Source organism: Leiobunum rupestre, chromosome 4 (genome assembly GCF_980474605.1).
Source record: "Leiobunum rupestre chromosome 4, qqLeiRupe1.1.hap1, whole genome shotgun sequence".
NCBI lineage: Eukaryota > Metazoa > Arthropoda > Arachnida > Opiliones > Sclerosomatidae > Leiobunum > Leiobunum rupestre.
The window spans coordinates 59,957,234-59,978,733 of NC_143387.1; the positions used below are offsets into that span (position 1 = coordinate 59,957,234).

At 36.0% G+C, this 21,500-nt stretch overlaps 2 protein-coding genes across 3 annotated transcripts; one reads left to right on the forward strand and one right to left on the reverse strand.

Annotated features, from left to right (window-relative positions):
* Positions 1–8,103: 8,103 nt before the first annotated feature.
* Positions 8,104–10,317, reverse strand: LOC149948561 (uncharacterized). Its single transcript, XM_090171110.1, has one exon. The coding sequence runs from the start codon at positions 10,315–10,317 to the stop codon at positions 8,104–8,106; it is 2,214 nt and encodes a 737-aa protein (XP_090027236.1).
* A 2,793-nt stretch (positions 10,318–13,110) lies between these two features.
* CalpC (calpain C) lies at positions 13,111–20,722 on the forward strand. 2 transcript variants are annotated; one of them, XM_090173609.1, is made up of 19 exons: positions 13,111–13,499; positions 13,718–13,854; positions 14,752–14,896; positions 16,363–16,432; positions 16,972–17,227; positions 17,306–17,486; positions 17,559–17,633; positions 17,696–17,784; positions 17,864–18,114; positions 18,190–18,308; positions 18,373–18,462; positions 18,517–18,681; positions 18,739–18,862; positions 18,936–18,994; positions 19,072–19,140; positions 19,945–20,023; positions 20,085–20,201; positions 20,298–20,356; positions 20,420–20,722. In XM_090173609.1, the coding sequence occupies exons 3-19, from the start codon at positions 14,759–14,761 to the stop codon at positions 20,444–20,446; spliced, it is 1,968 nt and encodes a 655-aa protein (XP_090029735.1). In that variant the 5' UTR covers positions 13,111–13,499; positions 13,718–13,854; positions 14,752–14,758; the 3' UTR covers positions 20,447–20,722. The 2 variants fall into 2 exon arrangements, with proteins under 2 accessions (XP_090029735.1, XP_090029734.1); XM_090173608.1 differs by lacking the exon at positions 13,718–13,854.
* The last annotated feature ends 778 nt before the right edge of the window (positions 20,723–21,500 follow it).

Below are 21,500 nucleotides of genomic sequence, written 5' to 3' on the forward strand. Positions count from 1 at the left end.
CTATTTCAATTAAACCAAAATTTCGTACTCTATTAAATACGCTTCCGATAAAGCTGAAGGTCTAATTTTCAATATGGCGTAACAAGTGTCGGTGGTTCTGTGGTAGAACGTCCGCCTGTCAATCAGGAGATGACCCTCTAAGTTATATCACCCCAATTCAGAGTTATTTACTAATAACGTAATCCTGGTTCTATCCCGCCCGGTATAAAATTTTAATTTGAATTATAATAATTGAAACGAAACAACCGAGATTAATTTGTTCAGAATATTATAAATTAAGTAGTTACAACAGTGAGTTAGACGAACTAGAACAACGCACAATTGAATTTAACCCTATTTACAGAAATTTTTTATCAGTTAAATGTAATACGAAGCAAACTTTAATAAAAGAAATATCTACAGAGGGTATTTGTATTTTTATCGCTTACGATATAACAACACAGAACCTTCTTTAAACCACTTCACACGAAAAAATGATAATTAAAGCCAACAATACCGCCCAAAAGCTCAACACAATCAAAATTAAAATACAACTAGCGGTATTAATTTCTCGAGATGACCCTCAAAGTTAAATCTCCCCAATTCAGAGTTATTTACTAATAACGTAATCCCGGTTCAATCCCGCCCGGTATAAAATTTTAATTTGAATTAAAATAATTGAGACGAAACAACCGAGATTAATTTATTCAGAATATTATAAATTAAGTAGTTACAACAGTGAGTTAGACGTACTAAAACAATGCACAATTGACTTTAACCCTATTTACGGTACAAGTTTAGCAGTTAAATATAATACGAAGCCAATTTTAATGAAAGAAATATCTACAGAGGGTATTTGTATTTTTGTCGCTTACGAAATACTTGCCGCATAGTTAACGCTCATTTTATTTCAACGTTCGCCCGATCAAGATACCGTAGATATCTGGTAGTGGACGACTCGTAGACTGTCGGAACCATCCTGTTGACGTTGTGACACATACCGCATGAAAAAGACCAAAACCGTCCAATTTCCAATATCATATAATGACTCGCACACCCAGGATATCAATGACTGCATTAGGAATCGTAGATATCCAAATATCCACACCACCAAAAAACTTACTAACAAGAAGCGAAAAACTTACCATTCACAAAGCACAGAAAGCCACTTGACTAAACGTATATCAATAAATGACCGTAGAGGGAATAGTTAGGGTTCTTTATAAATAAACACAAACGAACCCAATTGATGAACTGCATTAAACATCTTAATCAGCCGAGAAAACGTTTAAAATAAATTACGACCGAGTTGAAAACCAGACCAACTCGATATGTTGTTAATAAATGAATTATTAAGCTTGAAAACCAATACGCTAAACCTAATAGATAAGAATATACGACTGAAAAAACTAAATAAATTACAAAAAACTAACGGGTTCTACCCTTTATCTTATCTGCTGACTGCGCTAAAACAAGATTTGACCATTAAATATTTTGAAAATGCGACGTATACACTTTGAAGGTTCCGTCAAAAATTATCCTTTCCCAAACGTAAAGGTTCTCAAAACATTAATACACAAAAAATAAGTAAAAAGGTTCCTCCAAAAAATGAACCATTTTGCGGAAGAAGTAAATAATTTTAAAAGAATAAAAGATAAAACAAATATACAACCGCAAAAATAAAACGTCAAATAATAGAAGAAAATAATCTTTAACTCCATTCATTAAAAAAACCCTAAACAAAAGTACCAAATTGAAATAAAGCAACTTATTATATTAAACAAGATTAAGTCTTTATAATTTTTTCGTAAAAAAACCACATTAGGCCTTCACAATTTCATTCGTAAAAAAATTCAAGACTTTGTTAACTATTATGCTTACAATGAGTGTCTTATTTGCAGTATAGCTTGAAGTTATCGTTGGTTCTGTGGTAGAGCGCTCGACTGCCTAACTGAACGGCCCGGGTACGAAACCTGGGTGACGCATTTGTTTTTAATCAAATGAGAAATCGCTAAATTAGAATTTCTTCGATGCAATAATTTAAATCTTCCTCTATTTCAATTAAACCAAAATTTCGTACTCTATTAAATACGCTTTCGATAAAGCTGAAGGTCTAATTTTCAATGAAACGTAATAAGTGTCGGTGGTTCTGTGGTAGAACGTCCGCCTGTCAAACAGGCGGTCTCGGGTTCGAAACCCGCCCGATGCGATCGCAAATTGGTACTAAGACGAATACCGTGAACAATTGGTGGAAACCCTGCCATTGGACGTTGAGAGGTAGCATTACACTCAGCACTCGGTCCGTCCCAAAGTCATTAAGAAGAAGTTGGAGAGAAAACGCCCATATAAACACAACAGACTCAACATGCACAACCATCAGAACACAAACACAACAAATTCAACACTCACAACCTACGCATAAACATTACAAAAACGAAATACACCAAACCGTCACGACGGTGAGCGAAAAAACACCATCCAAACCAAACCGCAAATGCATCCGTTAACGCTCACCGTCACACGGTGGTTTTGCCAACCCTTTGAGAAACTGCGTACGCAGTGATTACACTTTGCACCGAAAATGCGAACGCGTTCGCAGTCCTGACAGACAGACAGACCCACCCACAGACCCACCCACAGACCCACCCACAGACCCACAGACAGACACGGTCGTTGTATAACCCCTCCTAGGGGACTTTGTCCCCTCGGAGAGGTAATAAAAATATAGGAACACATTTGAAATTAACCATTTAAAACTTATTTTTACAAAAGGTTAATCAGGAGATTCAATGTCTTCATTGGGCAAAGATATTAATTTTGAAGAGTTTTTTAAAGTTTACCACTGAAATTATATTTAAGACAAACAATTTATGACTACATCGATGATAATTAAAATTGTAATACTAACCACTCGGCTTTTTAGATTTGGGTTGTTTCTTTTGACAATAGAGTAATGGCACTCCGTAGCTTTGACCGTGGTCGCCATTTTGGTCGCGATTTTTTATCTATAGGAAAAAGCATGGGTGACGTGCAGTGACGTCACACTGCCATTACTCTATAAGCGTGATCCATTTTTAGTCCGAGGCCCGAACGAGGACACGAGGTCCATATATCGAAGCAGACGAACCCGCTGAAACTTTTCAGACTAAACTTCCACCCCCACCTCTCCCACTAGGGAATCGTATGAGACAACGCATTTCGCGTACGTTTCTACCCCCTGATCCTATTGGGGAAGAAAAATATTACCAGCATGGCGACAATCGCCGAAGGTATGGCGTGACGTCATACTGCCAAGTCCCTATTGGTCAAAAACAGGTTGTATATGTTTAAAAATTATTTAAAAAAATCCCATATTTACCCAAAACTAGGTAAAAATATTAAATATTAATTAATGAAATTTTTAGATAAATTCATATTAAGAATGATATATTTACTAGCTGGGTAAACCAGTCCTGTCCGAGCTCTAAATAGTTGGCTTAATCGTATAATTCTTATAAGGTTGTAAGAAAAATTGTTTAAAATACATGATAAATAACTTTTATTCCTTTATTAATAAAATAAAATTCTACATATCATAAGCAAAAGTATACCTAATATTTTAAGAGGTGAGCTGAACTACTACGAAATATTGAAAACTAAATTCAAGTTACATATAGTACGTGGTATCTAAGAGTTTCAATTTAATTTCAATTTAATTGTGCATTTGGTGTATACAAAAAAGAGGGGGGATAGCGGGGCTAAGTCGCTAGCGACTTGTAAGCAACAAACACAGCACCCCACACAAGGAGAACGCAACCCGTCAAAAGTCGTGCATTTTCTTGCGTACAGTTTTCATTGGTTAGACGCTTTAGCGCCTGCGGTCGTCGGAAGCGGAAAATTCGGAAATTATCTTCGCCCTTTCCGTAAAACGTTCATCGTAAAGGCTCGTCCTATGAAATTTGTACACAACACTGGCTTAGCGTGTTTAAAGGCTAGCTGCGTTCTCCTTGTGTTTGTTGCTCCTAGGTGGTATAAATAACTTATTTTAGGAAATGCATCAGCTAGGTAACTTATATTTCCTTGCAAAACATAAGATATTACAAAGGGGGTAAGCCAGAGGCCAATAAAAGTATTTTAGAAACCCATATAAAAGTCTAAATACCACACACTGACTTATTTAAATCATAAAGTAACAATAAAAAGTATTTAAAATAAAATATATCACCCTATAAAGTACTAAGAACATTATAAAGAAATGGTGTATTTACCTTTAAATTGACAGCTTGCTCTAATAAGTAGTTACTTCAACTTGTTATGTAATGCGAGCTAAATTCGTTGAACTATGGTGTTAGGGGGAATAAAAAAGACCCCTGATGAATAAATAACGCTTTTCCATCATTATTTATATGGGTGCCTTCATTATATATAAAGAAGGCTTGAGCATTTAAGAAAATGAACTTCCAATGTACTATAGAGATGGCGATACTGTCGCTATCCGCCAAATAAAAAGCACGGTCAAAGCTACAGTTTCTAATTCCCGCCATTCGAATGAACGTTCTAGTTATTTTTCCGATTTTTATTGTGTGTTCCGACTGGTCATGGAGTGCTCCAAAAATCATCCGCTGCCCCATTGGTCTAACGAGAGCATATCACGGAGATAATCACGTATTACGACTAAATTCTTCGTCCCTGTTGCAGTGTTGCTACGAGGTCAGAAAGGCTAGTACCACTTTAGGACAAGGTCAGCTAGCGACGTTTCGTGCTTTTAATTCAGTTGGTCCGGTTACAATGCGTAGGAGGGTGGTGGCATGCCCTTCATGGCAACAGCTCCCTACACTCACTCAACGGAGCAATGGATTTGAGAGCAAGTTTTGAGGCGCCATGTAAGAAGAGGTGAAAACTATTAATGATTTATTATACAGTATAAGAATCAGCAATTCAGCATCATAGATCTGACAGTTATTAATTTGAAGATTGATGAATTTTGGGGAAAATATTTGTAGTTAATTGATTTTTTGATGAAGTATTATTTATTAAATATACTTTTTAAACTTTAGGGAAAGATCTTTATTAGAAAACATAACTGAATTATAGTTGAACTAATTGTAACTTGGTGGCGCGGTATACCGTTACAGAGACTGGGAACTGCCATGCATCGATGCGCCATGGATAGTCGTGGTGTAGCCGCGAGGGAAAACACACGAGTGTGTGTTACAATATATACAGGGTGTTAACTAAAAAACGATACAGAGCCAATTACTCAAAATGTGTTTTATGTAAGAATTTGAAATTTGAAGGTTACATAGAGGCTGCAGGGGGACAAATGACAATGAAAATTTGAATGACCTTGAACCAGGTCTTCAAGGTCATTAAAGTTTTATCTCGAGAACCGTTAGGATTAGAAGAATGGTTCTAATTATAAATGGGTTTTACGTTAAATATTAAGTCAAAACCGCTTTGACGTGATCTAATTTGACTCATATTTGACCAATGGGAAGCCGAGAAATGTTAGAACAAAAACCATAAGGTCGTGTGTGGTATTCTAATCAAGACACGACATTTAAGGGCTTATCAATCGAAAACTACCAGATCTAATGGATCCAAATTGTCGTGACACTCTAAACTGAGTGGAACAGTTCGAAATTTGTAACTTATGATGACCTTGAAACATTAGTTCAAGGTCACTCAAAATTTATCTTGAGAACCGTTAGGATTAGAAGAATGGTTCTAATTAGAAATGTGTTCTACGTTTAATTTTAAGTCAAAACAGCTTTGACGTGATCTAATTTGACCAATGGGAAACCGAGAACAAAAACCATAAGGTCGTGTGTGGTATTCTAATCAAGACACGACATTTTGACTACTTTAAAATGAGCTTGTAGGTCCACACGGGCCAAACAGGCGTTCGCATTGGAATTAGAGATGTGAGCCGGTAAATTTACCGGTAATGGTAAAATTGCGGTAAATTTACCGAGTGGTTTTACCGGTAAATTTACCAATTACTTTCAGAAAGCAAAAAACACCCAAAAATATTCTGTTAAACTTCCCGGCACTGTGATTTTACGTATTTCTAAGGGGTTATCGAGGAGATTTCTCTAACAAATAAGTTTAATGTAACCTAAGGCTATGCTAAAATTAAAATATTATTTTAATAATTATTGTGACATCAAACCATTATTTTGATTAAATAAAAAAGTTAATGGTAAATATACAGGTAAATTTACCGGTAAATTTACCGTTTTTGTTTTTTCCGGTAAATTCACATCACTAATTGGAATACGTGGTTTAAATAGATATACATTAAATTTAATTAAATAAAGGTAAATCGAAGTTGGATTTCCAATCAGATTTGTTTGGTCTTAATTTCTTTGTGCTTTTACCACAAATTTATCCATACTTGGACTTACAATTACTTGATCAATATCATGTGAGCCGCGATAGCGAAACTAAAATGATGTAAACTGAGAACAAATTGAGAACGTTCTATAATGTAATTTCACTTCGTAGCTTTGACTATGGCCACCCTTTTGTGCAGGTTTTTTTCTCTATTCGAAATAGCATGGATGACGTCGTGTCACATGAGACGGAAATCACTGAATGGTTTTGAACCATGTACACGGAGGGAATAAAGTTAAATAAGCCGCAGTTAGTATACTTCGCTAAAGCTGAATAAACGACGACACTGTACAATATCATATACAGTTCAGTACTACGGAAAATTAACCTTAGTTAGTATATTCCAGTCGCTAGGATGGGAGGGGCTTAGCTATCATGACGACGGTCACGCGCCGCCGCTCAAAAATTGTATTGAAGGGTCACGCAGTATTTTACCAACCTTGTTGAAGGGAAACGTTTTGAAATTTGACTAACTTTCAGTGCCAAGGTTTAGCGTTAAATTTTGTTTCTATAATTTTAATACACATCTTTTTGATTGAACGAAAATAGGTAAGAATATGAATAACAAATTCCTTTATTTATGATTATCAATTGATTTTGTAGTAGCAGATGTATTTTTCTAAGAATCATTAGTTATTTTCTAAATCGCGCAATCCCGGAAACGTTTTGTGGACAACCACCTGTCTCCTGATTGGCTCATAAAACGCAGAAAGGAACCGCCCATCTTAACCCCAGATGGTAGAAAGGGTAATGATATTGTAACCAGGCGACGAGCAGAGCGAGTCGTCGCCTGGTTATTGAAAAAACCCTAACCGTGGCGTTTAATTTTCTCGTTAAAGTTAAATTTACTAGGGAGAGTCCTTTTAGATTTTGGAATCGCTAGCGACTGAAAAACCAACGATTCTCATACAGAGACTGTTACTGGATTAAAATAAAGACGGGTTAAAACAACAACAATTTATTTTAGAGAATCCAAAATACGTAAAGTTACAAAATAATAAGGAGATCTGTTCTCGACCAGTCTCACCTTTCAACTGCCTGCTATTCCTTTTTTACAGCGCCACTTTCTCCAACTGGAGGCAAGATTTTGAACATGGTGGCCGGGAACAGAACCGAGGAGGATCCCATTGTCCCTCTCTCTTTTATCGAGGCGTTTTTTCGGTATTTCCTCAAAGAGCCCGCGTGTCATAAATGGGCTTGGAGCTGCTCTGGGCCCAAGTTTACTTTAATGAGTGCAACTGCACTCGGGACAATAGCAATCCTCGATCGTTCCCCATCCGCCGCCACTCTATTTTATGACTCTTGGCTTTTTAGGCCAAAGGGCCTATTTTACAATATTTTGTCATGGAAACATTTTAGACCAAATTATTATTAGTTTTTCCTAGCATTACTATACTTTAAATTTTGTCCTACATTAAGTTTTACCTAAAATTAAATTCAATTAGAATTACAAACCCAGAGTTTTAACACTCCCCACCGTAACACGCCAGTGTTACACAATAGTTATTAAGTTCAAATTACTGAAATATAAATGTCCAATAAAGAGTTCAAATTAGAATTGTTCACAGAGATAATTGAAATCAAGAATAACAAAAAAAATGAAATTTTTCTTTCCTACGATACATCATACCAGTTATACATAAATAACAACACTATACGCTAATACAACATTATCATGTACATTAATAAAAAACAATTCAATGAAAGTTTGACAACCAACACCAAAGTATTTACAACCTCATTTTCTTATTACTTATTAACCTCCAATTTATAAAGCAGTTGGATTGGTCGCCTGATTTCGCTGCCGTTTGACATTCGTACCCAACACGATCTAACACATCCCTCACGAGTTTCGCGACCTTCAACAAGTTTAGTCACCAGCCCCAGTTTCCACATTTGACGCGGTAATTTGTCATCTTGTACTATCATTACGTCCCCGACCTTTATTTTTACATCTCGTTTAGCTAAACTACTGTAATGGGCGTTGCACAGCTCCAACAGGTATTCGTGACGCCAACGGTTCCAAAGTCTTTTCATCAGCGCGTCTCGATGTTTAACTCGTATAAGCATCTTTTTTCCGCTGTTATTGTTAGCTGCAACGGCATCATCCTTTCCCTGTGGGGGTAAACAGGTCCCCCTTTTTCCAAGAATAAAGTGTGAGGGGGTCAGGGGTTCTGGCTCTTGAGCGTCATTAAAAACGTATGTTATCGGTCTCGCGTTAATCACGGCTTCGGTCTCCGTGAGCAGGGTCTCCAGTTCTGGATAAGTGAGGGAAGCTTTACCGAGAACCTTTTTAAGGGTCGTTTTCGTTGATCTCACCATTCTCTCCCAGTAGCCTCCCCACCAACTGGCTCTTTCCGCAATAAACTTCCACTCTACTCCCTTATTTCCAAAAAACTGCTTAACTTCGTCGCTGTTAAGATTTCGCCACATTAGCTGTAGATCTTTGCTCGCGCGTTTAAATGTTTTTGCGTTGTCGCTAACAATTAGGTTAGGGATTCCACGCCGTGATACCATTCTGCGAAAGGCTAGTAAGAATTCGTAAGCTGACAACAACGGTAACAGTTCCAGATGAATCGCGCGCGTCACAGCGCATGTAAATAAACAAATGTAAGATTTAACTGGACCTCCTGGTGATTTCACGAATACGGGTCCGGCGAAGTCTACGCCGACAACTGTAAACGGTGGCGATTCCGTTATTCTTTCGCGAGGTAATTGACCCGTGGTTGCGTCGCACGGCTTTGCTGTAAATTTTTTACATATTAGACAGTCTTTTACTATTTTTCGCGCTAATTGGCGGCCAGCGGTGACCCAATATCTCTCTCTGAGCTGAGTTATGGTCGCCTGAATACCACCAGGCATTATTTCTTCGTGGCTTCTTCTCATTAATAATTCCGCAATCCTTTGCTTTTGGTTAATAATTATCGGGTATTTCTGACTATAGCTAAATTCTGACTCGCCTAATCTACTTCCAACGCAAAGTATTCCCTGATCATTTAACTTGGGTTTGAACGTCATAATACTTGATTGTTTAGATAGCTTCCGATTTCCCCTTAAACTCTCTGTTTCTTCCTTGAAATCCTCTTTTTGTATATCTCTTATCCATTTTTCCTCCGCCCTGGCTATTTCTTCGGCGGTAACTTGGCCCTCGCGTCGATCTATTTTTCTAGTCCTTTCGGTAAATCTAGTCATCAGAGCCGTTATTCTAAAAACCTTTGTTATACTGCTGTATTTCTTTAGGTCTATAATATTCTGAATTCCCGTTGGTGCGTCCAACGTCACTGCCATCACTGTTTTTCGACGCTCCACCTCTACTTCTTCATTACATAATTTTAAGTTTTCGGTAGGCCATTGATGTTCGTTTTGACGCAACCAAGCTGGGCCTACTAACCACTTTCCCTCGATTACGTCCTTCACCCTAGCTCCTCTGGTCGGTATGTCCGCCGGATTTTCTAGCCCTGGGACGTGTCGCCAACAAGAAGGATCTACGAATTTCTTAATTTCGGACACTCGATTTTGAACGAAAGGTTTCGAATTATTTCCTTTGATCCAATACAAAGCAATTTGCGAATCAGTCCATATTTTTATCTCGACACCGTTTTTTCCGAAAACTGGTTCAACCGCGTTAACTAGACGAGCTCCTAAGATGCAACCCATTAGCTCTAATCTCGGTAATGTCAGTGTCTGGGGTTTCAAGGGAGCTACTCTGCATTTAGACGTTACGAGAGAGACGTTCATCCTTCCCTCTTTGGTTTGGTAGCTCGCGTAAACAACGGCGGCATACGCCTTTACGCTGGCATCAGTGAAACAGTGAATTTGAATGTTCGATTCCTTTTCGCCTTGCCCATAATAGAATCTAGGGATCCTGAATTTACTTAAATGGGTCATCTCAGCGCACCACTGACTAAACTCTTCGCTCATTTCACCTGGAATTTTGTCGTCCCAATCTAATTTATCTGTCATCGCCCATAAAGCTTGAAATATAAATTTTGCTCTGACTGTGTAAGGAGACAAAAATCCCATCGGATCAAATACCTGAGACACTGCGCTTAGGATGAATCTTTTTGTAGCGGTTGCGCCTTGTAATATTTCTATTAATTTTGATAGGTCAAAAGTAAATACATCGGCTTCCGGATTCCAAAGTAGCCCTAAGACTTTCTGACTATAGGATTGACTTCTCTATCAAACCTAACCGCTACCCCAGTGTCGTTATCTTCCCCTCCTATCTTCTTCATCAATTCGGGCGAGTTAGAGTTCCATTTTCTAAGCCGCATGTTAGCTTCTCCCATAATTACCGACGCTCTTTTTGCTAAGTCGTAGGCTGACTGTAGGCGCTCCTTCCAAAGGGCTTGGCTCTCTACCTTTCTAGGTAGGGTGTCGGCTGGCATTGCCAGAGTATCTGCTCTAATTCCCACTGCTGTGTGCGAAGTGGCGCGTTGGTCGGCCCATTGCTGCACCTTCTGCTGGGTTGAGCGGCTTGCGTCGAGGGTGCGACCATCAGTAGTAGGGTTCTGCTACCCCTGCTGGTTTTGTCACCTGTCCGGGCGTGTGGACGCTGGCGTAGGGCATTTGATGATGGACCTCCGGTGGTGTGGTTTCAATCTTACCGATACACCGGGCTATAAATCTGATGCATGTCTACAAGTCCCATACTAAAAGGTGGGTAAAAATATCGACCCGTAGATACGCTTGGGTGTCGGGACGTCATTCGGCAAAGGTAAAGGCGTGGTAGCGGACGACATTCTGTGCGTCAAGTAGGAGGCCTGCAAAAGCGTACAGGTGCTTTTGACGTTACGATGGCCGTCGATGAAAGTGTGATCGCATTTGAGATCAGTTTAATTTTCCGCACACAAGGCGTGACGTTTGTCCTTGCAAAGCGCCCATCTCAGTTTGGGCCTCCGCCAATGACTTTGCGTGACCCTTGGACTCTAGGCGCAGGGCGGCGCCACCGTGCAGCGCGCTCCGGCCCCATTGACAATCGTCGCAGTTAGTAAGCAACATGGATATTTGTAGGAACTTCCGCAAATACGATGCCTGGTGAGACGTTTTAGATGCGTCAAACGCTACGTCTTCGGCACTGCCTGTTGGTTCGACAAGAGTGTTAACACTAGTCCCGATCGTGAAATTGGTAGCTACGAGGCAGCTGATCGCTTAGCGCAGCAGCATCTGTATGGGAAATCGGATTCCATTGTTTTTGTTAATACTTCCCCTAAAGAACATAGAAAGCGATTACTTAAGCAGTACACAGATTTGAAATCTCTGAAAGAGACTGATCCTGAGAGCACAGATATATTCATGAAACAGTTAGTTGATGATATATATCCAAATCGCCCTGATAGTTGAGAAGACACTTGTTTGTATGATTGGACTAGGTTCTACTATCGGGTTTCAAAAAAGCCTATTACAAAACGACCTTCTGAATTACTTGAACTAAAAAATGGAGCTGGTTTTGTAAAGATGAGGGTTAAACCTTTCCTGGTTCAGCACCCAAATCATGATTTAAATAAATCTGAATCAGAGTCTGAAAAGTTTTATCATGGGTTGTTGATGTTATTTTGACCTTGGAGAGAAGAAATTCTATACTAGGGAATCATAAAACTTTTAAAGAATCTTTTGAAAGTAATTTACCAAGGTTAAAGGATATGATGAAGTATCATGAAAAGTTAAATGCTTTACTAGAGGCAGAAAAGGAACTGCAAGAAGCTTTGACTAAAGATACACCACCTGACAATCAGAATAATTTTGTGGTAGCTAGCACTGATAATCCTATTGTGGGAAGAGAGTTGGGAGGAGCCGAAAGTGCAATGAATGAAGTGAACGCAGCTCTTAAGGAAAATTTAATTTTAACTCCTGACAGCTTAACTTGTGCGCTTTTATATTTGGAAACAGATCAGAGGAGTATCTTTGATAAAATCGCTTGTCATTTTTGCAGTTCAAACTCTTCTGACTAAGCACTGCGTATGTTTATAAGTGGATATGGAGGAACTGGGAAAAGTTTCCTAATTAAAACCCTTAAAATATTTTTATGCTCGCACTTTCAAGATAAACTCTGCGTTAAATTATTCGTTTTTTGAACGGTTATAAACTTACTAATAGTTTTCACTTAACAATTCATCACTATTGTGATAAAGTAAGCGTTAATTTTCATTTTGGAAGGGCCTCCTTTAAGCCTTGGCTTCAAATGGTAAATAAACAACCCTAGTCGTGCAATTCATAAATTCATGATATTTTGGTATTTTTGACGTCATTGTGAAAAAATGATGTATTAAAATTTTACCCAAATGTCTAACAGGGTTGCCACACGTCAGGGAAAACAGGGAAATCAGGGAAAAGTCAGGGAATTTAGAAATGGGCCTATAAAGTCAGGGAAATGTCAGGTAATTTTTAAAATTTGTAAAAAGTCAGGGAAAAGTCAGGGAATTAAATATTATCTTGGCACTTTTTTAGACCAGATCTATGACAAATTCTATGATTATCATTTATTTCCTTGAAAGTTTGGCTAATTTTTTCAACATTGCAATAACCTTTTTAAACTTAAAGGTTCGCTTAATGGCTTCAATCTTACTTATAATGTTATAAATACGTCACCATTATGAAATATGACTATTTATATGTTCCATATATCTATTGATGGTGGCATTTGAACTTGGAAGTATTTCTCATTTATTACTTTAGGCCTAAGGGCACTATAGCCGGAGATAAAGTTTAGAGGAATTATTCGAACTTTCCTCCGATGCGCTTGGGAGATCGTAGATTTAAATCTGGCGCATCGGTGACGTAGTCGAGAGACTCGTCCTCGAAATTCTCGTACCCTCCCTTCAGTTGGGTACAAAGACCGATACCAAGCTTGTTGTACACGTTTTCGTTCTCCTTTGCTGTATCTCAATTTCAGTGTGAAAACATGGATTAGTTATGTTTTAATTATTAAATGTAAGCGCATTCTTTGAAAGTTAACCTTGTTAATCGTGAAGTATCGCGTTGGTGTTATTTTAAATTCGCAGGTGTTTTTATCGTTTATGATAGACCAAGGGTTAATAATTTTATTAATTTGAAATGTCACCAATTACTCCATGCTTCATTCAGGGCTTTTGAATACGGGCTGTAAAAGTAGTTTTGGCAACAAATGGAATAATCTTGTGTTTTTTGTAAGTATTGGGTATAAAATTTTAATATTTCGTTTTTGTGTTTATTAAACAATGCAATGACTTGGTGGTATACCTTTAATGAACTTTTCTACCCAATTTTGCTTTTAACTTTCTATAGGTTCTCACTTAATTTGTAGGATAATGTGCATTAACGTTACCAAACCATAGTTTAATGAACTTTGTTCAAACATTCAGACTAGCTACAATTTGAATTTTAGAAAACAGAAAATGTCCATTGAGGCGTTCTAAGGAAATCATTTCACTCGTGGATAAGGATAATCTATTTTTCTTACCACGAAATAGAAAAAAGGAAAATCAAATTGTATTCTCTCTTTTGTGACTGTGTTCTGAAGCGGTTAGTTTGGCTTTTACTGCTTATAAATGATTGTTGCTCTTGTTTGGATAAAGAAAGATACCTTTTCATTTACTTTTCACTTCAATTTGGGTGTATTTTTTGATAGTTACAGTACATTGACCATAGCTCACAAGCTAGAATTATGTTGAGAGTTTTTTTATTACTGGCCAATGTTTTACTTATGTACCCATTGCTAATACAGAACAAATTTTCCTTTGACAGAGTCTTCAAATATAAATATTAAATATTGTTTTTAATCTCAATGCCATTTAAAAAACATCTTTTGGCTCTGAAAAATATAGGATTTGTTGTATATAGGCCTCAGGGTCACCATACCCTCGTAAAAAGGCGTGTTACCTCAGGGCCCACTCTTTAGGTTGAAGCGTAGGTTCTCAAATACGATACAAGTGTTTGTGTCTAAAATTATTAACAAGGTGTATAGCCTTAACCTCACACTCTTAGAGGCTGGACATTTTTGTTAGGTAGTATACAAGTATATTCCATTTATAGCACTGAGTAACAGGTATAAGCGGGAACCTGTTTTCTTAAACTCACCACCGTGAACTTGAATCAACGGTAGGCCCCCAATCACTCTTTCCTCCCTCCACTTTTGGCTGTTGCTAATAAATTATTAAAAGTGACCGCAATAAACTGGTTTCCGTCATCTGGAACTACCAGGTCTTATTCATCTCTTAGCTGCATCTTGAATGTAGTACTAGAACTTCCTATGTCGATAGTGTCATCTTTTTAGAGATAATTATCTTCTCCACTCTGTGGGATTTTAAAGAGATTTGAAACAAAAAGTGTCCAACCCCCATATTTTTTGGCTCGTGGAAGAGAAACTTTTTAATTATAATTGCTGAATTATGATGGTAACTCCCATGTTTTGTTTTGTAGCTTAATTATGTCGGATTTTGAAACCCTGAAACGGGGCTGTCTAAAAAGACGGGAATTATTTGAAGATCCTGACTTTCCTGCTGCACAGTGCACTGTATTTTATCACCAAACACCTCCTTTTCAATTTGTTTGGAAGAGACCAAAAGTAAGTGAGCATTTTATTTAAAATATTTAGATTTTTTGCTGCTATGAAAATAATTTTTGTATATTAATCCAAAATATATTCGCTTTCGAGATTCAAAATATTGATCATTTTTATAGGGCTTGTTATACAACTAGTGAAATAAAAATAATTTGAAGTTGTTTTGCAATAATTTTAAGCACCTCAGATTTAAGGGAAAATAAACACATTTTGGTTTAAAACTATAGAAATAACAATACTATTATTGGAATTTTAGATATACTGTTCATACATCTTTTTTTATATTATTATTAACAAGTAAATAGCTGGGTATTTCAATTTATTTTTGACCTGGAATTTTGGCAGTTAAAATTAGAAATTTTTTGTAGAAAAACAAATGGGTTTGGAAATCTCTTACAAAGTGGAAATATTTTTAATTATAATAGTAGTGTGGAACAATATTATAATTTTTGTCCCAATTTTCCCTCTTTCCAGTCTATGGGAAATTTGACTGTAGAGGCATGGATTATGATTGCAAAAATATATTTGTAAAAAAAATGGGTCAAGCAAACGCATGAGTGACTGATAAATCTAGACACACCATATATAATTTGAAATTTCTTTGGGGGTTTTTTGTCAATTAGCAACCGATACCTTGAAGGTGAAATAAGAATTAAATACTTTTACTTATTAGTTCCTTCTATAAATGGGTAACTGGCCTCTATGTGATTCATAACTTACCCTCTCTCGATTCGATATCAGAATGAGTTTCCCCGTCTTCATTTCATTTGTAATTATCATAATTATCTACTCTCTCTATAAATATAATTAGAATATAATTATAATGATTTTCAAGTAGCATTATGGTCCGTACCCCTTACAATAACATGGGAACTTATCCTAGAAGAGTCAAAGTGACCCATTTTAAATCAAGTTCTTCGCTGTACCAAAGAGAGTCATCCATAGTTTTAATCTCCCGAAATAAAGTTGTATTCAGGGTCAAAATAGCCCCCCCCCCCCCAGTCTGTTTTTTTATTATCATCCCTTTTCATTTCAAAGATGCCCGGAGCATTCTGTAAGTCCCCAACTACCTACAATACTTTTCTAGTTCATGTAAATTTTTGGAATGCTAAGCTACTCCCTCAGACCCAAATACAAAAGAGGAAAATACTTTGAAGAAGGGTTTCTTTTTGGGGACATGAATTATCTTTCAAAGAAGAAATTATAAAATCAAGTTTTTGAAAAGGAAAAATTAATAGACTTACCCCTAGGGTTATCTTTAATAATTTTCACGATCACTTACGCCGAAATGAAACTTTAGTGTTATAAGGGAGGAGTTTGCTCGATTTTTAATTTTTATCCTTCTCTGGGATATTTTTAACTTGGAATAAATGAGTTCTTAACCAGTTTCTTATCTAAAAGCGTAAAACATTGAGGTTATCAGTGCCAATCTATTAACTAAATGATACTATCTTTTATTTAATTTATAGGAGTTGTGCCCTAATCCTGTTTTTGTCCAAGATGGTGTGTCACATTTTGACGTAGTTCCTGGGAAATTAGGTGAATTTTTTTTTATTAAATCATGGAAATTCTTGAGATATAAGCCTAAAGGGAATTGCAAGGTTATTGATATTAAGTAAGCCTTTTATTTTTCAATTAAAAATATCCTTTTAGGTTAGCCAAATAAAGCTCTTTGCTAATGAACTTTAACCATGTTTATACAAGAGCTTCGCTAAGGGTTGTGAATTAAATTGTCAAAGATCAGTGGTATATTTTTAAATTCGGTTGTCCTTTTGTATAAAAAATTATAATTTTGAGTCATTAGATTTTATGATAATTTTAGTATAGTTATTTTATAATAAAATTTTATTAAAATATAAAATCTGTATTAATTCTATTGAAGGAATTTTTTTGATTTTCAATCTATTGACTGAGGAATGAATTAAATATCATTTAGCAGTTAATTGAAGAAATAATTTAAGAAGTTAGCAATTTTTTTTCAATGTTTTGTCAATTTATATAATTGATAGCTTTGGTCTTTGATATTTTTCTATTATATAAATAGATCCAAAATATTTAATTATAAATACATTCCCCAGGGGACCGATGGTTTGTTTCTTGCGTGGGCTGCCTGAGTCTAACCCGTGGCTTATTCTATCGAGTTGTTCCGGCTGACCAAAGCTTTACATCAGATGAATATGCTGGCATATTTAGATTTCGACTTTGGTGGTGTGGGGAGTGGCAGGAAGTGGTCATCGATGACCGACTCCCCACTGTCAACAATAAACTAGTATTTGTACATTCTCAACATAGCAACCATTTCTGGGCTCCTTTACTAGAGAAAGCATATGCTAAGTATGTTTTCTTTTTCTTTTTGGTGGAAATTAGTTAAGTTTGTGGTAGTAATACAACATTAATTAACTCCTTATTAAGATTACACGGTTCGTATGAAGCGTTAAAATATGGCTGCTCTCAAGATGGATTGTCAGATCTGACGGGGGGTGTGACAGAATCTGTCAATATACGTAATGACCCGACTGCCTGTGGTCGAATATTTTCCAGGCTTTTACAAACTACCTCCGTAGTCACAGCGCTTGTACTTCAACAATCGCAGGTTCTTAATTTTTCTCAATAGACTCTCCTCTATTAAGTTATTTAAAATTAATTTTAATTTAATATATTATAGTCAAGAAATCAAGCTGAAAAACTAGCAAATGGCATACTCCTAGGTATCAACTATCGGGTTATGGCCTTGGAAAAAGTAAGCTTTGATTAGAGGATGTCATTAATATTAAGTTAAAATGACTATTTTTTATTGCCTAGGTGGAAACGAAAAAGGGTGATCAGACTCAATTAGTTAGACTCCGAAATCCCTTGGGTGTACCTGAATATGTTGGATCTTGGGGAAGAGAGTAAAGATCTTATAATTAATTTAATTAATTGAATCTCTTGTTTATCATCCAAATTAATATTTTTTTTACTATCTTTAAGGTCAGAGGAATGGCTACAAATGGATATAGATGAAAGGGAAAGGTTAAATAGTCGAAAAATGGCTGATGGAGAATTCTGGATGACTTATCAAGATTTTGTCAAAACATTCACAAATTTGGAGGTCGTCCATTTAGATGGTGAAACGAGTAAAGACGAAGCTAGTCTTAGGCTGAAAATCCCTTGGCATATGAAGTTATGGCATGGCAGTTGGCAAAAAGGAGTTTCAGCGGGCGGTTGTCGGAACAACTCTGGTAAATTAACCACTTATTTAAATAGCTTAAACCAGAAATGTAATTTCTACTAATATGAATCTGAACATTTTGTAGATACATTTCATATCAATCCACAATTTCAACTCATTTTACCTGATACATCCGATATTGTAATATGTTTGAGCCAACATAGTGTTCTAGAACCAAAAGTCATTGGTTTCACTGTTTATCAAGTAGGAAAAGAAATTTAATTTAAATCTATGGGTGATGAATTTTGATTGATTTGTTAATTTGAAGGCTTCAAAAGCATCGATGGAAACAATAGGAAAATCTTTTTTCAAAAGAAACAAATCATTCCTGAATTCCACTTACAGCAATAGTCGACAAGTAATTTTCAACAATATTAGTAAAAATTCTGAATATTAATTATTGGCTCTCTAGATATGCCATCGTTGCCAAGTTGAACAAGGTAGTTATGTAATAATACCAACCACATTTGAAGGAGGTCACGAAGCCAATTTCACTTTGCGTGTTTACTCAAATAAGTCTCTCAGACTTAAGGTGTCAGATTGCTCTCCAAGTCTTTTAAAATCAGCCATTATCAAGGTTTGTGTAACTAACCAAGTTTGTGTAACATTGAATAATGCTGCCTAAATATTTTAGGCTCCACCCAGTTTTGATACAAAAATAGGTTGCTACGAAGTTATATTTCTACAAGTTGCCGACGAACATAAATCTGTAAATGCTTTTGATTTGCAAGAGTTGTTAGAAGCTTGTCTACCCAATGGTAAATATCACTTATCACTGCGTAATTTTGAGGAAAATAATGATTATATCAATTTTTTATGGTTGTAATTTAGATTATGTAAAAAGCTGCGCAACTTTAGAGGTCTGCCGGCAAGTTATTCTGGCATTTGACGTATCCTTTCAAACTTGTTTACCCTTCCTAAATGTAAAAACCAAATAATAAAAAAATCCCTAACTTCTAATTAATAGTCAACGGGAAGTGGGAGACTCAAATTTAATGACTATAAAAATTTAATGTGTAGTCTCAAATACTGGCAGGTAAAAGAATTTGATTGAATATCGACACACCAATGCATGTCTATTTTTTTAATTTATTTTTGGATACTTTAGATGTTACTGAACATTTCTGTGGCAAAATTATTTTGGGGAAATGAAAATTCGGTGTGATATAAATTTTTGAAAATTAACCAAAATTAACGTTTTCTAGCGTAGGGTACACTAAATCTTCCGTTTTGTGCAATATTTGGCGGGGACAAAGTATTTTCTATTTTTTCTTCGTAATATGCCTATCGTAATTAGCAAGAATGGGGTTGTGGTGGTGCCCAGCACGAGAGCATAACACCTAGTTTATGATTTTATTTTTGGTATTTTTCCACGATACTTTTTTACACTCGTCTTGGTTTTGGAGATAGGTGCATTATCAAAATTTTCCGAGGGCCCCTCGGACAGTTTAACTAAATTTGGCAGAGGAGCGTGGCCATGTAATTTACAAACATTTAATTTACGCTAGATTAATGATCTCCGCAAATAAAATTGGACAATGCTTTACTTTTGTTGCATATTTATTTATTTTAAGTCCATCGCGTATCCTACTTCACCTACAACAATGAAGCGGGCCAAATTTTGGTGAAAGTTAACAATTAAAAATGCTAATTTTACCAAATTAATATCTTGGTGAATTTTCATTACCGCAAAAACAATTTGCCACAAAAATGTTCAGTATTGTCTAAAGTATCCAAAAAAATAAAAAAATTGGACATGGGTTGGTGTTTTGATATTTGGCCAAAATTTCAATCAATTTGACTTCATTTTAAAAATCTTAATAACATTTAATTGCTATAGAATATGTTCAAAAATCATACAAAAGGAACTTCAGGGATTTTACGATCAGAAAAGTTAAAGGACGCCTTATTAGATATTGGTACGAATAATTTAATTTTAATTAACAAATTTCCATGTTTTAATAGTATTTGTTTTTATAGGTTTTCAGTTGAACACTGAAACTTTATCATTGTTAGTTTTGAGGTATATGAGGAAAGACGGAACTTTAAGGTTTGGTGATTTTGTGTCATGCATTTTACATCTTTCAGTTGCATTTGGTAATTATTAATTTTGGCTGTATAAACGCAAACTGCCTCTAGTTCATTTTCCATTTGTACAACCAAATTTTTTTCACTTCTATTTCATAAATCTAGCTACTTTTGAGAAAAAAGATCCTTTGCAAAATGGTTACATTAAGATGAATCTTGGTGATGTAAGTTGCAATTATTTCTAAAATGGACATTTAAGAGATCTTTACACTTTATTTTAATTCCAGTGGTTGAAAGCTAGTTTACAGTGTTAACGAAAACTGAAATTACGAATCTCAGTGGGCAAAATGGATATAGTGAGACAGCTGCTTAGATATTTTTAAAATTAAAACGAGTATTTACAATAATTCATTTTTGAAAGATATTTTTACTAAAAGTTTATATATATAGCTGATATTTTTTATACAATAATTGCTCAAAATATTTGTTGTAAATATAACAAAGGGTTGTTAACAGTTTTATGGGATTATTTTTTACTTGTAATAGGTGGTTTTAGTCATGTAAATAAAAGGTTATTTGTTTACTAATAATTGTTTTGTTGCTCGACACTTAGTGATGTTACTAGGTGGTTATTTTTCGCTGATTTTGAGATTTCGGAGTATGATAAGAAAAGTAACCCTATGTCGTCATTTTACTCTGATACTATGGTAGCGAATATTTAAAGAGTCCGGTAAAAATAATTTTCCTAAATGGCTGCGTGTCAGTGTGAGAAATAAGGCACTATCACAGGCCAATCGCCAGTTTAAAAATTAGCTGGGCCAGTTTAAAAATTAAATGCTGGGAGTGTAAGTGGCCCTGGTGACCACTAAATTAATTCAAAGTTTTTTTTCCCTTCAAGATTTTAGTTCATTAAAAAAATACTATTTTAATCCCTAAAATTGTTTGGTCTTTGCTTCTAGAAGCGAATTTAGCAGTTAGGCAAAAGAAATATAAACAGTCTCTCTTTCAGCAAAGATAATAAACTCTACCCTAGATTCGAATACTGAGAGCTTTCCCATTGACGGTTTTGATACGAAGCGTTTACCCTTTTCCGACACGTGACCTCAGAAAAATCGGGCTCCATCGAATTTTTTCTGAGTTCTAGCGGGAAGTGGGTAAACGCTATCGGCAACGCGCGAGAGAGTTATTTCGAATCTAGGGTACGAGTTTAAATTATCTTTGCTCTCAGTAGGGGTACGTTCAGTAACAGTCAACGGAAAAAAAACCCAATGGATTTGATATTTTCCACCGTTGAGCTTTTTCGTCATAATGACGTCGTAAGTTGCTGAACGCTTTTATTCAGTCATCGGTGTTTTTTAAAATGGCGTA